General features: G+C 36.7%; 2 protein-coding genes across 2 annotated transcripts; one reads left to right on the plus strand and one right to left on the minus strand.

The window, feature by feature from the left end:
- The first annotated feature begins 179 nt into the window (after positions 1-179).
- Positions 180-11,663, plus strand: LOC120081123. The gene is made up of 17 exons (XM_039035796.1): positions 180-470; positions 672-720; positions 1,123-1,563; positions 2,598-2,959; positions 3,043-3,234; positions 3,303-3,488; positions 3,633-3,707; positions 4,397-4,463; positions 4,598-5,678; positions 5,758-5,814; positions 6,284-6,394; positions 8,081-8,249; positions 8,461-8,801; positions 8,909-9,161; positions 9,621-10,337; positions 10,442-10,688; positions 10,820-11,663. Exons 1-17 carry the CDS (start codon positions 384-386, stop codon positions 11,251-11,253), a joined length of 4,869 nt encoding a protein of 1,622 aa, XP_038891724.1. The 5' UTR covers positions 180-383; the 3' UTR covers positions 11,254-11,663.
- Positions 11,664-11,828: 165 nt separating this feature from the next.
- On the minus strand, positions 11,829-16,166 carry LOC120082000 (inorganic phosphate transporter 2-1, chloroplastic). The gene is made up of 3 exons (XM_039037203.1): positions 15,217-16,166; positions 13,017-13,208; positions 11,829-12,889 (listed from the first exon to the last, which is right to left on the minus strand). The coding sequence occupies exons 1-3, from the start codon at positions 15,970-15,972 to the stop codon at positions 12,065-12,067; spliced, it is 1,773 nt and encodes a 590-aa protein (XP_038893131.1). The 5' UTR covers positions 15,973-16,166; the 3' UTR covers positions 11,829-12,064.
- Positions 16,167-18,635: the final 2,469 nt, after the last annotated feature.

Raw genomic sequence — 18,635 nt, forward strand, 5'->3', positions numbered from 1 at the left:
TGGACTTCTCGGGCTGTCCCTTCCCTTTCCTCAGAAAATTCCCCTTTCCTCGCTGGGCGTAGTAATGATGTTGTAACTCCGAGCTTCAACCCTCAGCCCTTCTCCCTATTCCAAGAACAACCCCTCAATTATCTACACCTGTCTCTTATACACATCTAGATGTGTATAAGAGACAGCCCTACCACCACCAACCACCCTTGAGGCCTCCAGTTCCTCCCCAGGGTCCATGGTTCCCCAACCAATTTCAATACTCTGCATCCCCGACTCCTCCTCCGCCTCCGTCGCAGTGGGGACCGCCGCCGCCTCACTCCGACCATGCTCCGCCTCCTCCTCCTCCTCCTGGTGCTTATCCTCCACCTCCTCATCCTTATGCTTCGCAACCTATGCACCACAACCCCTTCCCGCCTCCTCGCCCTCCTATGTATCAGCACCTTCCTCCTCATTCTCAGGTTCCGCAGCCTTATTCGCAGGTGATTCTGGCGAATTTCGTTAATTAAATGATTGCTAACTCTGAAATTTCTGACTTCCCTGACTGTTTTCTTGACTTGTGAGAATGTAATGGCGTAAGTTGGTGGAGGAAATGAGTGATTGTTTGAGCCGCATCAATGTACTTTCTGTAGGTTATATTTGACCATGTAAGTCATTTCTTTACAATCTATTGATTATTGTAGGAATGGAACAATCCGAATTGGGCTCCGCACCAAGGCTGGGAATATCGAGGTTTGTTACTTGATATCTTTATTAATTTCTCCTGTCAGATTCTACCTGGAGTAGCTTCAGTTTGCAAGAATTTACCTGCCACCTAACGAAGTATAGATGCTATTCTGGATGTTCTTCAAATGCTTATAAAAAGAATAGCTTATATTTTATGATCTTGATTTATCTGTATAGCATGAAAGATAGTCAAGGCTCGTAATTTATACTATCTGCATCATTACGAGAAACAGTTTCTCCACTTTCATATTATAGTTGTGTTATTGTGTTGTTGAGTCTCATTCTTTTATGAATTTATTATTATTATTATGCTCCAAATTTTAGGATTTCATTTTGTTCCTTTGAAATCGTAGTGTTCCTTCAGTTTACTGGCTTCTGTGCACTTTCTTTTAAAAATTTTAATAACAGCCCAAAGCAATGAAGAAGATTGGGCCGCCAGAGCTAGGGCATGGGCAGATGCGAAGACTGCAATGGAGAGTCAGCAATCTCAGTTTGCACCTACAGGAAGACTTGAAGAACAGAACTATTATCATGATCAGTATTCACAGCCAATTAATTCAAATCATCCAGATATGTCTCATCAACCTCTTCCACCTACAATCTATGACCAGTTTCCAGCTTCAGCCACATCTGTTGCCCGGCCACCAGCAACTCATCACTTGGACTCCACACCTGTTACTGTTAGCAGGGAACAATCTTCTTATCCTTCAGATGGGCGTCCAACATACGCTGTTGGTGATGTTAGTTATGGAGGCAACATGAGCGCTGCTTTACATCGTCAAGGAAAGTTATCTTCAAGTCCATCGGTTCATCAGCAGGAGGTACCTTCTAGTAATTATTCTGTTACAGGTAATGATTCACTTGTGTATGAGTGTAGTTATTCCTGAAGAATCCTGCTTTCAAACCCATTTAGTAATGAAACAGAAATCTTTTTTGTATCAGTATCATTAATATTGTGCTCTGCCCCCCAACAACTCTCTTTCCTTTTAGGGAAAAGAAAAAACTCTTTGATGGGTGACTATTCTTGCAGAATGGAGATTCTTTTGGGTGCTTTTAATAGTAATTGTTTGCTATCATTGATTCTCTGTGGGCATCTATCACTATGAATTGTATTACTTTTATCATTGTATTGTTGTTGTTCTTATGTTATTATCGTTGGTGTTATAATAATAATTGCATACTGGCTTGTCAATATAATTTTCTGCATAAGGTTGGGTGGGGAGCTCTCTGGGCAATGGGCGCTTTAGCGCTTATAGGGAGCTGGATTGCTGTTGTTATGTTCTGCTAATTACTCCAAGGCGGCCTTTCTTATAGTTTAATCTATCTTTTTCTAAGTAATGGAAGTTATAATCTCTATTCTCTACAGGCTAATAAGATCCTACTTGGGAAAATAGGATGAAATAACCCTCCCTGCCCCATCCCCCATTCCTCACTCTGCATGCGCTCACAAAAAGGAAAAAAATGGTAGAACGATCATCTTTGTCGATACTTTATTCTAGTTTAATCAGTGTCCAGTCTAGATTCTAAGACTTAGAACAACTGGTCTTTGAATGAAGTACTGAGGCTTATCATTAGGGTTCTCTGATAAGTGTTTGACAAATAATCTTAGGTGAAAATTGTGTTTTATATTCAGCTTTTTGCTACCATCAAGAATGTGATTAACTTTTTCAGAATCATAATCATGTTGAGAGTTAAGTTGCCAATTGTACCCTTACACGAACTTTTGAATCTCCTGGGCAAAAGCTTATTTGAAGCAGAGATTTGTTCCCACGTTTTAAATCCTAGGAGTCCTACTATTCATTTTGACTTACCTCTCTTTATTGCTTGGTGCTACTGTTGTTTCCTCTCAATTGTTTAATTTTATCTCAAATACCTAATGGCAGGGAAAGAAGATACTATAGATCAAAATGTACAGTCTTTCAAATCACTACCTCTGCAAAATTCATCAGTTCATGATGGACCGCAGCATTTCCAACCACCTAATCCTCCGCCCTATCCATATGGCAATGAGCCAGGGCCAGTTGGTCCTGTAACGAATCTTGCAGATCAGCCTTTAGATTTTGCTCCTAGGTTCAGTCATGACCATGGTCTAAGAGCGCACGCTGGCTTTGCTCGCAATGATTCAGGTGGATCCACTAGAGGATTTGATTCTGGTGTCCCTATGCCTTCCTTAAATTCATGGTCTTCTATTGCTCCTGGCATGGTTTATCCACCAATTCCTCCTACTTTGGCTTCAGGAACACAGGTCTTGGTTTGTTATATATATATATATATATATTTGTTTTAAGTCATCAAGATAAATTCCTGAAAATTGTTATAAATATGCAGCTTGATCCTTCAGTAGCTGTTCCTTCTTCTGTTCCTGGGCACACACCGCCCCCATTTGGAAGGTTTGCTGGTTCTGGCATGACCCCTGCAGTTCCTCCTGCTGCTTCTCCATTTCCTGGGGCTGCACTTCCTCCCACAGTCTTATCTGGTGATGCATATGGCATGTCCAATATGTCTGAACGTCCAAAAAAGGTAAACAGCCACATGACCTGATATTGGAAATATGATAAACTGCTCGTTAACTGATCCTGTAAATTTAGGCTTCCGTGCCAAATTGGCTTAGAGAGGAAATCAAGAAAGCAGTGATCACAAGTTCTGTCGACCATCCTAAGGAGGATGCTGAACTCATGGAGGATCAAGGCGTTGACAAGTCTTTTGCGAAGGGTGATCAAACTGATAGTAAAAGTATCGATTCATCTAGGTCAACTGAAGAAGAAGATGATGAGGTTCTATATAATATTTTGTTTTTGGAACAATATTAGCTCCACGATGCACTATTTTGTGGCTTAGAATGAGCACTTTATTTTATCCAGATGAGACTTCCTCTGTATTCTCTTTTGATTGTGGAGTTCTTCTTTTGTGCTATGCAGGATTTTGTGGAAGGAGCAAGAACGGCAGCAATAAATCAAGAAATTAAGCGTGTGCTGACTGAAGTTCTTTTGAAGGTTTTGTTGCTAAATCTGACCTACATGTTTTCGAAAAATCAATAACCATTATCAAATTTCTTTTCCCCACATATTACCATTTCATGTAATCACAGAGTCTGGTTGTAGAAGGGACTTTGTGATATTAAACTCCCTTCTGCCGACCAATTATTTCTTTGGAATTTGGTTTTGGGTTATGACATTTGCCATGGGGATCGGAGTATGTGTCCATCTCTATCTAGATGCTCTCTTTGTTGTATGGATTTTGAAGTCATGCTTCTATTTTGTGGATTTGCAAGGAAGCTAAGATTACTTTCTGGAGTTGATGTACGTTGATTTTTTCATTTGGTTATCATCCCATAGCTAAGTTGGTTTTTTTTTTTTTGTTTTGTTTTGTTTTTTTTTTTTTTTTTTTTTTTGGGGGGGGGGGGGGGGGGGGGGGGGGGGGATTGTTGGTTTAAGCACGGGAAATTTAGAACTTTGGGCATCTCTTTTGCTTCAGTTGTGATTTGTTTCATATTACTATTTGATGAGAGGATTCTGTGTCTGCCGTACCTTCGTTTAATTAATTGCTCTTACCAAATGTGTGTGAGTATATATGTCTGCATTGAAACTTATTCTGCAGCTTAGTTGACTTAAGAAATTGCTATAAAAAATTTCTCGGACGTAATATGTTTATACGTATGCATGTTTGTATGATTTCTACACAGGTTACTGACGAACTGTTTGATGAGATTGCTACGAAAGTTCTGGATGAAAACGATCTTGCTGTAGAAGGTGCTACCTCCTCCCCCACCCCCCCCCCCCCCAAAAAAAAAAAAAAAAAAAGAAGAGTGCCTTCGAATTTCTGCTTTTCTCCTCTATCTCTCTCACGTTGCTTTTTTTTTTTCTTCCCTCCTTTTTCCATTCAGCCAAGCCAAATCAGAATGTCTCTTCATCTACCTTGCCAGTCTCAACACCCAAAGCTTCTGCCAAGATTTTGATTCCAGTCAAAATTCAGGAACCTGATAATGATGATACTAGTGAAAAGTCAAATTCCAGCTCACCTGGAGATGTACTTGGGCTTGGAAATTATGCCTCTGATGATGAAAAAAATGATGATAGAGATGGTGAAAGTCAGAGTTTAAATGTGCAAGGTTCCAATATAAAGGTCAATATGGAGCCATCAAGTCCCAAAAGAAATTTAAGAGAGATGCAGGATGCAGTTAGGAATGCTAGCACTCAAGGAAATGTTATAGAGCACGGTGGAAATCATGCAATAAGTGAAACCAATGATGGTTCAACCATCTCAGTTAATGAAACGAGTAAAAGCACATGCTCAAATAAGTTGAATGGTAATTGGGTGGATAAAGAAATGGGTCAAGAACATTCATTGAATCCAAGCTACAAAGGTAAAGATAATGAAAAAAAACTTGGTGATGGAACTGCCTCTGGGACAAAGGATATTTTAGGCATGGTATCTGACCAGCATGGGAAGAATGTGAGTGGTAAAAAAGGATCTAAAGATTCTCCAGATGGGGAAACTAAAATAAAACCTCATAAAAGTGGTAAGCAGGAGAGTATGAGGGGTTCTTCATTGAAAGACGGTGTTAAGGATGAAGGGGAGGTAAAAACTAGAACAAATGAAAAAGCAGATGAGATTCGTCGGAAGCAAGATCATAGGCACCTGAGGAAGGAAGAGATAGAAGATCAGAATACCCAAAAGGAAAAATTGAAGGACCGAGGTGTTAAGTCTGGCGAGAAAGGTAAGGATTTTGACTCTAGACACAGGTCTACGCATCACAACTCAAAGGAGGAAAGGAGAGAAGACAAGCTTCTCAGGTCTAGCACTAAAGATGGCACTGACAGAAAAAGGGACCATGCAAAGGATGAGGAAGGCAGAATGAGACAGAAAATTTCAAATGACTCAAGTAGGCACAAGAGCAGTAGAGACCGAAATAAAGACAAGGTAGTTGATCATAATTCAAGTGATGACTCAGATGTTTCTAAAAGGTATTTCTTATAGATGTTTCTATTCCTTTCCCCTTTTGAAAAGGTTATATGGAATTTCATTCGTTGTTCCTTTCGGCAGGAAGGTGAGTTCAAGAAAACGTGACAAATCCCCATCTCCAATCAGGTCTAAGAGAAGGTATTGTAATCCTAAATCTCAAATTCACTTTTGCATCTTTGACATTCCAGGGAGGTTTGACTGTTATTTTCTGTTCTTTCTATTGGAGTACAAAAACGAATATTAATTCCGTATGCTTGGTTATTTGGTCATTATGATCAAAAGTGAAGATGTTCACGGCCCTATAAGCAGTTAATCAAATACATCTCTTGGAAATTGGAAGATATGGGCATCATCGCTGCCCTGTTTTCAAGTTTATCATTTACTGCAGGAGTTGAAAGGAATTCTGTGAATTAGTACTCGGTTTCTTTTCTTGGGATTATACAATTCATGCTCGTCTCTTCACATAAAGATTGAGGTTATCTTTTGTGGTCTATGCTAACAAATAGTTTCTTGTTAAGTTTCACACTGCACAAGGCTGAGCATCTATCTTCTAAGCTTTTGCATGTTTAACTCACCAAATCAGTATAATGGATGCTTTCATTTCTAGACAAGTATCGCGGTCACCACATAGCAAGCACTCTCAGCGCAGGCATTCTCCCTTCTCTTCTCTTGAAACCACCAGGTATGCCGCAATGTCTCATAGATTAAGTTTGTGTATGTGATCTAAAGGACATATGCACACTCATCCTCATAACAGTAAGCTGCTCCAATGGATGCTTCAGATTCTTTGTTACCACTTCTTTATGTCTAACTATACATATCATTCAGGGCAAGGAGGTCAAGATCTAGGTCTCCTGCAAGACGGCGCAGATGATTGTCAAATGGCTAAGAGAATCCTAACTAATTATATTGGTTTGGAGTCTCAATCTTGATTTCAATACCTGAATCCGAGCCACTCGAACAAGATTCATAAGCTGCAGATTTTATCGGAATTGGAAGAGGTCGAATTCAATGAAAGTCTGTTTCAATGGCTTCACTAGGTGGTTGTGATACTCTTGAGGGCCATGCACGTGAAGGATTGATGCAGTCTGTTTGAACTTCGAACTGGCAATACTACATACTGATCTAGGAGCTGCTGCTGCTTTAATATAGAGATATTGGTTACTCATAGGTACGTTTCCTTCGGTGTATGACGATCGTGGATTTGAAGGGAAAACCTCAGAAGGTGTTTTGATTTTTTTTAATGGTTTGACCTTAGTTAGGAATGGGCTGCCAAAAGTGTATGATGGGAAAAAGAAATTTAACTCAAGGTTTGAAATTTTTGTGTATGTATTTGAGTTCTTAAATCCCAATAGCCCCCACCACCTGCATGTGTTTTACATCTCCCACCATCTGCCTGTGTTTTACATCTTCTGAGTTGCTTTATCCAAAGAAGAGCAAAACGATGGACGATGCTCATCGTTCATAAGAAGGCTATGTTGGTTCAAAACGATGGGTGTCGCCCATCCTAGATTCACATACCCCAAATCGAAACTTTTCCATGGGCATAGGATGGACTTCAATGGATATAGTCTGCTGCTTCTCCTCAATCTGGTGTCTAATTTTCAGTGGCATTAGCATTTAGTAAAGTTTTAAATTATGAACTTTGTTGGTTTGAGTTGTTTTTGTTTAATATATATATAGATAAAGGTAAAAGAAATGAACTCATTTTAATATTAACTTTCGTTATTCTGATATATCAAATTTTAGAGATTGTTCAAACAATCAACTTAACATGTATTTTATTTAGTGCGTACTCGACCTTAACTCGATAAATCAAGGTGGACCGAATAGCTCAGTGATTTAGGTTTTTTTATTTTAATTTGCATTTTTTTTAAAAAAAAGAAAATTTAGAGTACACTATCATAAATGTGAGTTCGAACAAGAGGGATATCTTAACGATACATCTTAACATTACGAAGTATATATTGAGCATTCAAGTATTAAATATACTGACTTGTCTATTACTTATGTAAAAATCTGAAAAACATAAGTAAAATTGGTGTTTGTTTTTTAGTACAATAAAAGTGGAGGATTTGAACAACAATCTTCCAATCATTAACCAAAATTTGTTTGTTTGTTTAGTTAATTATTTCAGCTTCTTTTTCAATTTTTATGATCATTTTTCTTTCGCTGAAATAGTTGTTGAGATTAGTGTAAGATTACTAGGTGTAACTGTAACAACAAATATCTATCGGAGAAATTAGTAAGGAAGGAGAATTATTACGACTTTAAATCGGACGTTGTTGTAATTGAGAGAAAAAGATTTATAAATGATTGAAGTTAGAATGATTCTCTCTCTTCTTTTTCTGTTTTTACGTTAAATAGCTCATAGCTTCATTAATTACGGGACTGAAAAACGCAGAATGCTGAAAATGGTTCTATTGAATTTCGATATCAAATTCACATTCATAGGAAAGAACGAAGCCTTCTCAGTGGACATTAAACTATTATTGCGTTCAGATAACGACAACCTTCACATGGCCGGTGCGGTGGCGTGCACCGTTGCTGACGCCGCCGCAAATGGAAGTGTGGTGCGTTTGTTACTTTTGCACTCCATTCTTTCAGTTAAAGTCTCACCGGCAATGGATAAGCAAAATCTTTTACCTCTCTGTATCCATGGCTGACCTTCATACACCAACATAGCAGCTCATCATGAAGGTTCTTCGCCTTTCCGATTCCATTTTGTTCCGTTCAATTTTGTTTTTTTTTTTCTCTTGATGTTTCGTTTCTGTTTCTCAACAGGCAATTGAAGCAGGACTTTGCTCAATCTGGCTTTCCGGATTGCTATTGATTGCTCTCTCGTTATATGCTACTCAATGTTTGCCTTCCTTCAAGGATCGTTTCGTGAAGCCCACGCTTCGGTCCAGAGCCTTTGGCGATTCATTCAATCCTTCAGTTTCAATTTTCTCTGCGCCTCGCGCTTTTACTGGTAATATTGGAGTTCGACAGAGCTTAGCTATTCGTTCATGGCTTGCTCTGTCCCCTCAAATTAAAGTTATTCTGTTTAGCCAAGACCCTTCCATTGTTTCTTCTGCAAGTTCTTTTAGTTCGAGGGTTTATATTGATAGCGACATTGATTTTACGTAAGTGAAATTGTTATTTTGAACATAGTAGTAACTAGGTACTGAAAATTTCAGATGTATTTGGAAGTTTGCTTATGTTCATTTTTCTACTTGTTTTATTTGTCTAGATTTCTTGGAACCCCATATTTCCATTCAATGATGGTGAGATCTCAGTCATTTGCATCAGACATCTTTGCCTTTATTGATCCTGAAACTATTCTTCTTCCTGATTTTATTTCCACTTTGAATTACGCTTACAAACTTGACCGTGATTGGCTGCTGGTTGCTTCATCGCGAAACATTTCGTACATACCATTCTACTTCAATGAGTCCAACAGTTATTTCTCAATGGAGGATCAACAATTGACAAGAATGCTGAAGGTACTAAAGTACATGTTTGGAAGTGATTTAATTTTTTTTTTTCTCGATACAATTCGCAGTAGGGGTCTAACCATAGACCTGGTGGTAACTAACACACTCGCATGTCAGTTGAGCTATGCTTGCTTCGACCGTGATTTTGAAATAGTTTAAATCACTTTTATCATATTTAAAATCACTTCGGAACACACCCACCTAAAATCAATTCAATGTTTATTTTACTCGTTTGAATGCATTTTTAATAGCACTTTTCATGCTATTAAGTGATTGTGAATGATTAAAAATATTTTTCGAGTGCTTTTAAAAATGACAAAAGTGATTTTAAGCATTTCAAAATCACTCCCAAACATGTCATAAGTAGCATTTTTCTAACAGATTTTTGGATCGAGACAATAGTGCATTAAAAGTTGATAATATATAATGAGCAGCCACCCTTACATTCTGGTTTTCTTTTGGTTTCAGGAGTTGCTCAATGAACATTGGCAATGGAGTCACTGTGGAGGGAAAGAACTATTAGCGTGGAACAACTGGGACAGTCCGTTGCACAGTGGAGTTCTTCCACCCTTCTTATATGGAAGAGGGATCCATAACCATTGGGTCATCAATGAAGCTATGGCATCTGAATTCAGGTTTGTGTTTGATGCCAGTTGGACCATCAGTAGTTTCCATCTCCAAGATCCTGACCAATCATCCAATGGAAGAAATGAACATTCAAACTCGACAAGAAGTTGGGAATATTTTGGAAATTACCTTCTTGGTTCACTATATGGATCTTCATTTCATCCCCAAGCTAAACATTCTAATCTAATGAAACTTGTCAAGTGTAATGGGCAATATATTCTGATCAACACGACTGAAAACACACTGAATCAACCATTGCATTTTGGGAGGAAGAAGAAACCTATAACTTGTGACCATGGTTTTCAATCACTGGAGAAACCACATGATTGCTCAGTGACAAATGGGATATCGTCTTCGACAACTTTAGAGCTTCCATTTTCCTTAGAGCTTCTCCTTCCCCTAATTGCAGACAAGAATAAGACAATTGTGCTGGCAATTGCAGGTTATAGTTACAAGGACATGTTAATGAGTTGGGTTTGCAGATTGCGCCACCTACAGATCCCCAATTATTTAGTTTGTGCTCTTGACTCAGATACCTATGAATTCTCAGTCTTGCAGGTTCTTTTGCCTCTTTGTTCTTTGTGTTCTTTAGGCTTCTCTCTTATGGTTTTTATTAGATTTATTTTACTTTTGGACATTCAATAGTTCAATGTTTATGCTAGGGCTTGCCTGTGTACAGAGATCCATTGCCTCCAACCAATATCAGTTTCAATGACTGTCACTTTGGAACAGAGTGCTTTCAAAGAGTGACAAAAGTGAAGTCCAGAATGGTTTTAAGGATATTAAAGCTGGGTTACAACGTACTTCTTAGCGACGTTGATGTATATTGGTTTATGAATCCTCTTCCCTTTCTTTACAGTTTTGGTTCTGGTGTTCTTGTAGCACAATCTGATGAATACAAGAAAACAGGTTTTCATTTCTATCCTAGATGCTCTTTTCTACTATTGATGAAGTACACAAAGAATATTAAAAACTAGTATTTGTTCTAAGTAAGTTATCCAATTATTTTCCTCACTTTCTGGTTTGATTTGTTTATGCAGGACCAATTAACTTACCTAGACGCTTAAACTCTGGTTTTTATTTTGCTCGTTCGGATGAATCAACAATAGCTGCCATGGAGAAGGTGGTGAAACATGCAGCAACTTCAGGACAATCAGAGCAGCCAAGCTTCTATGATACCCTTTGTGGGGAGGGAGGTATTAATCGTGTGGGTAGTAATGAATGCTTGGAACCTGAAACAGATTTAACCGTTCATTTTCTGGATAGAAATCTCTTCCCTAATGGTGCATACCAAGAACTTTGGAAAAAGAAAAATATCAAAACAGTCTGCAGGAAGAAGGGCTGTTTTGTTCTCCACAACAACTGGATTAATGGAAGACTAAAGAAACTGGAACGTCAGATGTTTTCAGGCCTTTGGGAGTATGACATGAGCACAAGGATGTGCAAACATAACTTGCAAGGTCAAATGTTGTGAATTCCTTCTGCAAGTGGAGGAGCTTCCAAGGCTAAACCTATACGGTTGGACAATAAACTGAATGAGGAGCCGTATGAGGTGAAAATCTCACGTATGGTTCTGTTATGTGGTAGTAAGGGTGACTTATCTATCAATTTCTTCACTATTACCCCCAAAAACCAAACTCTGCCTTACGTAAAGTTGCCAAGATATGCTTAACTTCAAGATTTGAAATCACTGCTCATTTACATGGTATTGGCCATAATTTACAATAACATTTTATAGTCTTAGTAAGATAGGGAAGGATTAAGGATTTACCTGGTGTGAGATGTCATTGTTCGAGGAACCCTAGATGCTTTCAAAGTAAAGGATCGTCAAGGTGGATTTTGAAATTTTGGAAGGATGAACTCCCACATGCATGAATTTGGAATAGAGATACTATTGGAAGGTAAACTTTGGGCTTGTCCTCAGATTATAGGTGCATGAAACAATTTCTTCAGATAAATTTTAAGAGTTTGATCAAATGCTCTTACTGTTTGACAGCAGAAAAATACTATTAAGTGTTAGTATAGCTATTTGATATATTGAAAAAATGATTACACTGCCAGAATAACACAAAATTCATTTCTCTTAGTTCAATCTACAGAAGTACAGAAATTTTCTGCAAGGATCCCAAATATCACGAAGGAAAAACAAGCAACACACCAGTTACTCGCTTGCTTGATGATTTATAAACAGCCATTCCCATTTGGAAAAGGAAGAAGATATGTTGAATGAACCAAGTAAACAAATTGTTCCAAGAGGCATATCTGAAGTTGTTCATATACATGCCTCATAAAATATATGACATAAGCTTGGTCAAGATCCATGTATAGAGAACTGAAAGGAAAGCACCAACAGGAATTGTCACAGCCCAAGAAAGAACTATCTCTCTTACAGTTTCTGCTCTAACACTGTTAAGTCCTCTTGCAAAGCCTACACCCATGACTGCACCAACCAATGTATGGGTTGCTGAGATTGGCAAACCAAGTTTTGATGCAATTAGAACCACAGAAGCAGCAGCAAATTCTGCTGCAAATCCTCTTGTTGGTGTGAGTTCTGTAATCTTCTTTCCTATGGTTGCTATCACTCTGTAGCCCCATATCATCAACCCGGCTACGATTCCAAATCCTCCCCAAGCTAGAACATCAATTGGAATGACAATCTCTGCCCCACCGACGCTGCCATGAAGTATGGATAATGCAGCTGCCAACGGACCGATTGCATTGGATACATCATTTCCACCATGGGCAAATGACATGAAGCAAGCAGAAAGGACCTGCATATATCCAAATACCCCATAAACTATCTCCAACTGAGTTCCCTTTGGACCTGCAATATCATCAAGGAACCCAATGTTTTTACCCTCAATCATACTTTCATCGGTCTTTTTCGATGACGAAGCAGCTTTGTTGAGTAGATGGCCAAGTTGTCCCTGAATTAATTTGTCGACAAGAAATGCACCTACTGTTCCAAAGGCAACGGCCTGCACTGCAGCCCATTTAAGATTCTTACTTAATGGAAATGATACAAATGATATTCCAGTTACGCCGAGGAATACGAGTATTGGTGCAGCTGCAGCAGCAGCCTGTCCTGGGTTCTTTGCACTGTACACAAACTGAAAAGTGCTTACAATTAATTGTGCTTTTTAGGATTTGAGTTTTTAATAACGCTTGCAGGTTATCTAATGTAAAATCAAGGCAAGAAGCTTGCCTGACTCATAATGCCAGTGAGCTGGAACATACCCTACGAATGCACTTGTAGACGAGGAATGAAACCAGAGCTCCAATTAATGGAGAAATCACCCATGAAGAAGCAACTCTTGCCAGTGAGCCCCAAAAGACAGCACCAGCTCCTCCATAGACAAGACCAAATCCAACCATTGATCCAACTATACAATGCGTCGTCGAGACGGGCCAGCCATAGTATGATGCAATCTTACAACATTGATGATGAAAGAGTAAAGTTAGAAATTTTTTGGTTAATTCTTTTATTGTTCTCTTTTAGAATAACAATTCTCTCATTAAGATAAAGATTAGGGGTATTACTAAGCCCCCTCATGACCATTGCGTTTTTTCTTTTTTATTTTTGAAAATTAAACCTATTTTCTCACATTTTCTCACAAAAAGTACGATAGATGAATTTTTAGCTAAATTTCAAAAACAAAAACAGGTTTTTTAAAAAATCACATTTTTTAGTTTTTAAATTTTGGCTTGGTTTTGAAAACATGGATAAAGTAGACAAGAAAGGAAGAAGTTCAGAGGTAGTAGAGGTATTTGTAGGCTTAATTTTCAAAAATAAAAAATAAAAAATAAAATGGTTACTAAATGGGATCTAAGAGATCCTAAAACTGTCAAAAGGAACTGTAAGACCTTTATATTCGCAATCAATTTGATTCTCAAAGATATGTTGATATAATGTCAAATGCCTCTATTTTTATTGAAATAGTTCAAGAACTATTGGCCAACAATGTCTGAACGAAAAGAAATTATAGAGCCATAATAATTGCCTACCTATAGTTATGCATATTGACATCATGCAGTCAATTAATTTTTATGATCAAAAGTGCTTTTGAAGAAACTAATTTTAAAGGTTCCTTCCTAGAAAAATACTTTTTGAAGTAAATTATTATAATCAAAATCATAAAATGTAGGATGTGCTAACAATATTTTCAATATTGCACATTCATGCAAAACTTACCTTTAGAACACAATGTTGGCTAACTTGAATGAAAACTACATTATTGGATTTCTTATTATAAAGCTACAAAAGTGCTTATTTCAATAGTGACCGTATTTGGTTATAAAATTAAAAAGAGCCGTGAGAAGTGTTCGTGGCTAATTTAAAGTAAACAAAGGGGGAAAAAAAATCATAATCAAAACATATATAAAAAAAATACTTGGTGGTTTTTTTTTTTTTTTTTGGAGGAAATACTTAACTAATTTTCTTCCAAAGATGTTTATATAATAAGCATTAAAAATGCTTTTTAAAAGCCATACCAAACACATTAAAACTCATTAATTCAATTCTAAATAACCCCTCAGTATACTGTAAGAAATTTTTATATATATTATTTCCAAAAAAGAAATCTTTTATATAGTCAAATCCAGTTTAACTCAATTGACATGTAGTGTGTATTAGCAGCTCAAAGATCTATGATTTGAATTTCTCATTGTACTATATTTGGGAAAAAAAAACTTGAGAAATTCCAATTTACACTCTTGGGCAATTCAAACCATGAATTTTTGTAAGAGTGTTAATTAGCACCTTTATTCAGACTTACTTTGAAAAACATAGAGTAAAACATGTAATTGTTTCAAGTTAAACTTCTAAACTATTATAAGTTAATCAATTTAGATTTTTTATAAATATTACATACGAAAATTGTCCATGCATTCCATTCTTACACGTGTTTGACTTCTTCAAACATCGGTTTAATAAAATAGCCTCTTAGAATTGATGCTTGAACAATTTTCAAAAGAAATCTAAGTTGATTCACTTACGAGAAAGTAAGGTCAAGTCTCACACGATTTTTATCCAAACGGAATGAGATAGAAAATGTAAATTGATACCTTTTCAAAAGTTAATATTTAAATTCATAACCACAAAGTTTAGGGAGTTTGAATTGTTATTTTTTTTCAAAAGCTTTTATTAGCTAATTTAGGACATATTTGGGAGTGATTTTCAAATAGTTTAAAATATTTTTGTTATTTTTAAAATCATTCTAAACATATTTTTAATCATTCTAAATCAATTTTGATGATATTAGAATTACATTTAAAAATGTAAAATTAAATATTAAATTAATTTTAAATGATTAAAGACGTGTTTAAGAGTGATTTTGAATAACTTAAGTGATTTAACTACGGATAATCAGATTTCATTCTCATCTCCTAACCCTTGATTACATTGAGAGAGGAGGAACAGCCTACAAAATGTTAGTACCTGCAACCAAGAACCAGCTGCAGCCAAAGAAGAAAGCAATCCAGCAAAGTGAAGCATATCCTTTCCTTGGAACACACCCGCAACAAGAATCCCATTTTGCATTGTGCTAGTCACGTGAGTTCCCATAAGTAAAGCCCCTGAGAATTCCAAAACCGCCGCCATAACCACCGCCTGCCGGAGCGTCAATGCACCGGAGCCGACGGAAGTCCCCATAGCATTAGCCACATCATTGGCTCCAATGTTCCAAGCCATATAAAACCCAAACAACAGAGTTACATATGACAGTATCTTTGTCTTCAAAGCAAATCCCTGCCCTAAAGACTTCATAAAAAGTGGAAAACTAAGAGCTGAAAATGCTATACAAGTTATAATAGCAGTGGCAGTTCTTGAAGATATATGAAAAGTCTGAGCTATCCCTGGCAATTCCTCTTCCTCATTAGCTTTCTGTTGCTCATGATTTTGACTAAATTGAATGATTTCTTGCTTCCCCTCTCCCCCTGCTTCAGCAAAAGATGAAATCCCAGCAAAAGGGTGTTGGAATTTTGAGATAGAAGAGAATTGGTGAGGCTTATAAGTTAGGTAAGAATGTTTATTGAGAATATGATTTTGGAGGAAGAATAAATTTGGGCGATTTTTGAGAATTTGAGAGTGGGGATTTGAGGAAGAAGAAGAAGAAGAAGAAGAAGAAGAAGAAGAAGAAGAAGAAGATTTGGTGATTTTTCTGGAAGTTGAAAAGAGGCAATGGGCGAGAGACATGGTTGAAGAAGAGAAATTTGATGGAGAAGTGCTTTTGGGGAAAGGAGATGTTGTTGTATTACAGAGACTTAAGGGAAGAATTATCCAGATGGAATTTTGAGAATGGATTTTAGTGGAGGAGAAATGAAAAGGAAAAAAAGGGTCCCATTGTGATTGAGAGCTTGATTTTGCATCTTTGATCGTCTTCAAATTAAAATGACCTTTCTCTTGGTTGTTGAGTGAGGTCTGTTGGGTTGTTTCCACCATTTGAAATGAGTGGTTCTTGTGCCCTTTTGTTTTTCTGCCATTTCTTCAATACATTTTATTTGTTTTCTGAGTCCACATATATACACACAAACTTGAAACAAGCGCGTCAATGAGAAATTATTTGGTGAGACTGCCGCCTTGTAAATAAATTTTTATTATTGAATGTCCAGAGATAAATATTTTGGATTTATACTTAACGATGAGTGAGGAACATGCATATTTTAGTGATCGGAGATAAAAAATTGTTGGCTGAAAATTTATTTGTTTTCAAAAAGTCAAAAGAAAACCAATCTTTGGTTGGATAATCATACATTGAAAAATTTTGAAAAAGAAGTCTCCCTTTTGTATTTCAATCTTGGATTATGGGTTTAGTCCTCAAGGGGTATCCATATTTTGGAGGGAGTGAAGAGACCCACCAATGTGGGTTTGATGGACGTGTTGCCATTGTCTTGTCGAACAACACTTCTTCTATTCCCTTCGCTCTCCTCTGCTTATTTTTTCTTTGTCCACTTCCATTTTCTGAGCATTCAGTCAGAAGAGTGTGGTTCCAGTTTCGTAACGGTGCATTTCCGATCGGGTTTTCTTTTTTGGGTTGTTTTATCCTGGGGACAACGTGGTAGTATTCCTTGCATGTTGGGTTTTATGTCCTAAAACTTGCAGTTTGTAAAATTAAACATAATCTATTATCAAAAAAGATGTTATTCAACATTTCTTCAATAAAGGTATTGAATCTATTAATTACATTAATAAAAGTCTAAATCCAATAAACTAAGATCCATGGTTATTATATGAATACATAAATTTTATGTAGAGACATAGAGATGAATCAAGTTCGAGTAAATAGCTAAAATGGTCTATAGTACATGATTAAGGTTGGGTACCTTATTCTGGTAGCACTATTGGATGCGACCTACTCTATAGTTGTTACAAGTTGTTGTAAAGATACTACAAATGTTATCCAAATTCATTCATGTATTGACATGAGGAGTGGGGGTGTCCTATGTAATAAGTTTGCATAAGATCGGACCAAGAAATAAGTCATTCTTACTGTATAAACGTTGTTTACTTTTTAAGACTGACTATTTCACTTAGATGACCTAGGTAACTGGATCTTAATCTTGAGCTAACTATGAACTCGTGTCTATTTGGGATTATCCTCGACGCTAGCTCAATAAGCCTCCCATTTCAGGGGCAAGACCAAGTAGATAGTTGGGGACATAGGGTGCAAGATGGAATTCATGCCTATCCGATTTGGGGATAGGAGAAAGATTGTTCTCTTAAGTACGGAATTCAGGTCTTGAACAAAGGGCCTCACCCTCTCATTGCCCTAAGAAGGATCTGGTTTAGTGATTAGATCATAAACCAATTGTTCATTAGAGGATCAGTAGGAACTTAAGGAACAAGACGTAATATCAGGGGTAAAACAACATATTAACCAGCCGTTATTACGAACAACCTGTGAAGGGTCGACTTACTAGTTATGGTTAAATCATGTGGACACAAATATATCTACAATGAGGAGAGCGCAACTATCGAGCTATAGTGGCGTGGCTTGATAGTTAACGAATACTAATTAATTTGGTCTAAAGAATTTTAGCCAATTAATCTTAATCGTTGGAGCTCATGATCTGTAGGTTTATAAGGTCCCTCTACTCGCTCGTAAAACACGAATACCTTGAATTATTAAATTGAGTGAATTTGGAATGATATCAATTTGAAGTGTTTAAATTAAAATTAGGGTTTGAATTTGGATAAGTTCAAATTCAAATTAGGGTTTATATAAATTATATTTGATATAATCATTTAACGTTTAATTTATTGAAATTAAACGAAATTGGAGAGCTTATAATATTTAAATATTGATATAAATATTAATTACATGAATGGGATTCATGTTTGAAATTTAATGTGTGATTAATTTGATATTTGATATTAAATTAATTAATTAAATAAATATGTTTAATTAATTTCTAATTTTAAATTCAATTTAAGAAATAGAATTTTGATATTTGATTAATTATGAATTAATTAAATCAATTTTTGAATTAATTTATTTTTTAAAAAAAAAAATGGAAAAGTTGGATTATGTGGGTTTTGCCCACAAATACCTCAAGTAGGAGGTGTTCTTCCTACAATCACACACAAATCTCATTAAATCTTCAAGCAGCTACTAGCTATTGGGCTGAAGAGATGTTGCTTGCCTGTATTCCGTGATTAAAAGCACTAAATTTCGAAGGAGGAGAGATAAATTGGAGCTGGAAAATCGATTTTTAGTTTATCTTCTTCTTCCTCTCAAAACCCAGAATTTCACTTCACAAATTTACTCAAATTCGAGTTCCACCACTCAAATTCAAGGCTAAGAATAGTAGAAAAGATCTCTTAATGGTTCACTATCGATTTGGAGCTAATTTGGAGTG

Source organism: Benincasa hispida, chromosome 7 (assembly GCF_009727055.1).
Source record: "Benincasa hispida cultivar B227 chromosome 7, ASM972705v1, whole genome shotgun sequence".
Taxonomy (NCBI): domain Eukaryota; kingdom Viridiplantae; phylum Streptophyta; class Magnoliopsida; order Cucurbitales; family Cucurbitaceae; genus Benincasa; species Benincasa hispida.